The sequence below is a fragment of the Dissoconium aciculare genome, assembly GCF_010015565.1.
Source record: "Dissoconium aciculare CBS 342.82 unplaced genomic scaffold K489scaffold_20, whole genome shotgun sequence".
Taxonomy (NCBI): Eukaryota; Fungi; Ascomycota; class Dothideomycetes; order Mycosphaerellales; family Dissoconiaceae; genus Dissoconium; species Dissoconium aciculare.
This window is the reverse complement of record NW_022984970.1, coordinates 70,657-73,267: the sequence shown is the minus strand read 5'-3', so window position 1 is coordinate 73,267 and position 2,611 is coordinate 70,657. Positions and strand designations below refer to the sequence as shown.

At 52.8% G+C, this 2,611-nt stretch overlaps 2 protein-coding genes across 2 annotated transcripts; both read right to left on the bottom strand.

The window, feature by feature from the left end:
* Window positions 1–771: 771 nt before the first annotated feature.
* On the bottom strand, window positions 772–978 carry K489DRAFT_297147 (uncharacterized protein; the record flags this gene model as incomplete). Its single annotated transcript, XM_033600331.1, has 1 exon — window positions 772–978. A coding segment is annotated over one exon (207 nt), but the record flags the coding sequence as incomplete, so codon positions are not given.
* Window positions 883–1,492, bottom strand: K489DRAFT_385030 (uncharacterized protein). Its single transcript, XM_033605997.1, has one exon. The coding sequence runs from the start codon at window positions 1,301–1,303 to the stop codon at window positions 971–973; it is 333 nt and encodes a 110-aa protein (XP_033455281.1). The 5' UTR covers window positions 1,304–1,492; the 3' UTR covers window positions 883–970.
* Between the last annotated feature and the right edge of the window lie 1,119 nt (window positions 1,493–2,611).

The window sequence follows — 2,611 nt, the reverse complement described above, 5'->3', positions numbered from 1 at the left end:
GTGGATCTATAGAGTATGGTATTGGAGCATCACAGGCAATCGCACAGGCGGGGATAGGTGCTCAACGATCAAAAAGGACTTGTAATGAAGCTGAGTCTGAACGAGGACCTCCAACTCAACGACGATGTAGAAACTGCGGAATAGCTGGACACAACTCACGAACTTGCCAGACAGATAGAGATGCTCCTTCTGAACCATATCCTAGCATAGCAGATGTATAACTAAGTGTGTGGTTGAATAAACAACGGTTGTAGTCACCTCAGTTGTAATGCCAAGACAAAATGGCCCGTTCGGTGATTTGGCCCGCTCGGTGATAGATTACGTTACATGAGTGTCCTCTTAGAGTTTATGATATGACTTTTGCTTGACTGACCGTAGGCCGTTAGGCTGACTCACGCGTTCACTTCTCGCACACCTTCTCCATCGCATTGCTGAGCTTGGTAAGAACCAGCCGAGACTCCTCGTCGCACGCGTCGAACTTGTCTTGTAGTTTACACCGTACATGCTGGAAGCTGTGTAGTGTGGTTGACGTACGGAGCGTCGAGTCCGACACCGAAGGGATACTGTTGCTCACGACACGATTTCGAGACAGAGCGGTGCGCACACTAGGAGGATGCTGGCTGGAGCTCGCCGAGGACAAGATTAGGGTTGACAGGGAACAGGCCGGCGCGGATGCTGCGTGGGGTCAGGGCTAACGTGCGGCTTGCGGTACAATGTGAAGTGCTGCTCGCCGATCGTGTTCGCTACGCCGCGGTACAGTCGCTCAACCCGTTCGCGACATGCTGTCTTCAGCGGGCCGAAAAGACCTACATCGCAAGGTTGCACTTTGTGTGAAGTATGGGTTAGGGATCTACATAGGATGGTGTTGTTTTGGAAGCAATACGTGGGGACCTTAAGCGACTCGTGTGTGCTAACGCCACCGCTGATCAAAACGCGAGGTCGTCCCTGAATACGGGCGCGGGTCTGAGGGTCAAACACATGCGGCACGCAGGACGGCCGCGCTGCGCGCAACTCGTCGGCCCCCAACGTCTGGAAAAATGCAGCAGCGCTGACGCCGGATGATCTGAGCGAGTATGCGTAGCGACTTGACAGGGAGTAAGCACTGCGTGTGGACCATGTGCAGCATGAACTCGGCTAGTGCTTGTTCCTCGGAGGGCGAGAGATACTGCTGTTGAGCTGCCTTGTCTTGACGCGACGGACGACCGTGACGACGATACCACTGAGCCGTCCGCAGAAGAGAGTTTCCATCGTTGTCGGACGAACACGCCTCTGCTCGAGATGCGAATTCGACACTGTTCTCCATCACTGCAGGATATTCGAGAAGTGATTATTCGGAAGTCGGTGTCGAGAAGTGAAGAGCAGCGAAGCGCCGGCCTCGACGAGCGAGCACGTACAACGAAGGCTCCTACGTATGGTGTCTACAAATAGGCATTCCACAGATGCCCTTGTTCTGGATGCCGATTCCTGAATCCGGTCTCGACGATTCGCGCCTTGCCATCCTTTGCATCGCTTCACCTCGAGCGAAACTTGTCAGATACCTACTGCTATGGGCGTCTGTGTTACCGTGATTGGTAAGACGTGGTCGTAAGGATGAAGACGGCAACTAGTGGGTGCACGCATATTTCCGGAACGTACACCGGCTTCTGAGCAATTTCTGGCTTACCTCTGCTTGCGGCACACGTAACGTTGGCCGCACTCAATCAAATTGTGTGACAGCGAAGCTGAGATTGCAGCTAGAGCGATGATTTTCTCACTACGCAGCCGCACAGGGGACGATGTGCGCGATATCGAGGATGAACACCGCAGGCGATGTGCTCGCTTTCGATGTGTAGGAAACATAACGAATGGAATGTTGTTATAATAGAGCAAATCTGGGGCAGATCAACCCGCGTTACTACGGACAATCTAAGGTATACGAAAGTATCCCGAACAGTATCGCGTGGTAGTTTGTCACTGGCCAATACAAGGTCCGCCTTTCGACCATCGCTGTAACGACAACTAGGAGATCTTCGAAAAAGTCTCTTCCCGACTACGATCACAAAATCCAACTGGGTTTTCGTAATGGACAGCGATCTCTTATGTTGCAGCTTTCTGATAGATTTAGCGTGTGCTACCTATTGCCAGATACACGAGTCATATGGTCACCTAACTGTAGCCTTAGGCATCAACTTCTTCCTCTGCATGTAAATCAGGTGTTTGATAGGCGAGGTACATTATGTTCAATGCAATCTTGGCTGCAGCTGCATACAGCAGCACCGCACCGTGGCAAGGGTTCGGATGCGCTTCAAGTGGGTTTAGATAAGCAGGACATCTTGATTGTGGCGTAGTCTAGAGCCGCAGCGCTTCTGTTACAGACTGTGGTGCTCAGCCTTGATCGAGTGACATACTTCATATCGTTACCCTGTGTGAGTCGTGCGCCACATCACATTCTATCAATTTTGTTTACCTCTGCTAGCCGACAAGTGAGCGATCATGTCGGGCGTGGAAGGCATCGCGGTGGTCGGGCTGATCGACGCCTGCATCGGCATCACCAAGACCATCCTCGACATCGGTCGAGCCGTGCGCGACGCGCAGGGCCTGCCGCCGAAGCTGCGCGATCTGTTCGACAGGC

Coding starts and splice junctions, on each gene's coding strand:
- K489DRAFT_385030 (XM_033605997.1), bottom strand. CDS start 1,303: ATGGAGAACAGTGTCGAATTCGCATCTCGAGCAGAGGCGTGTTCGTCC.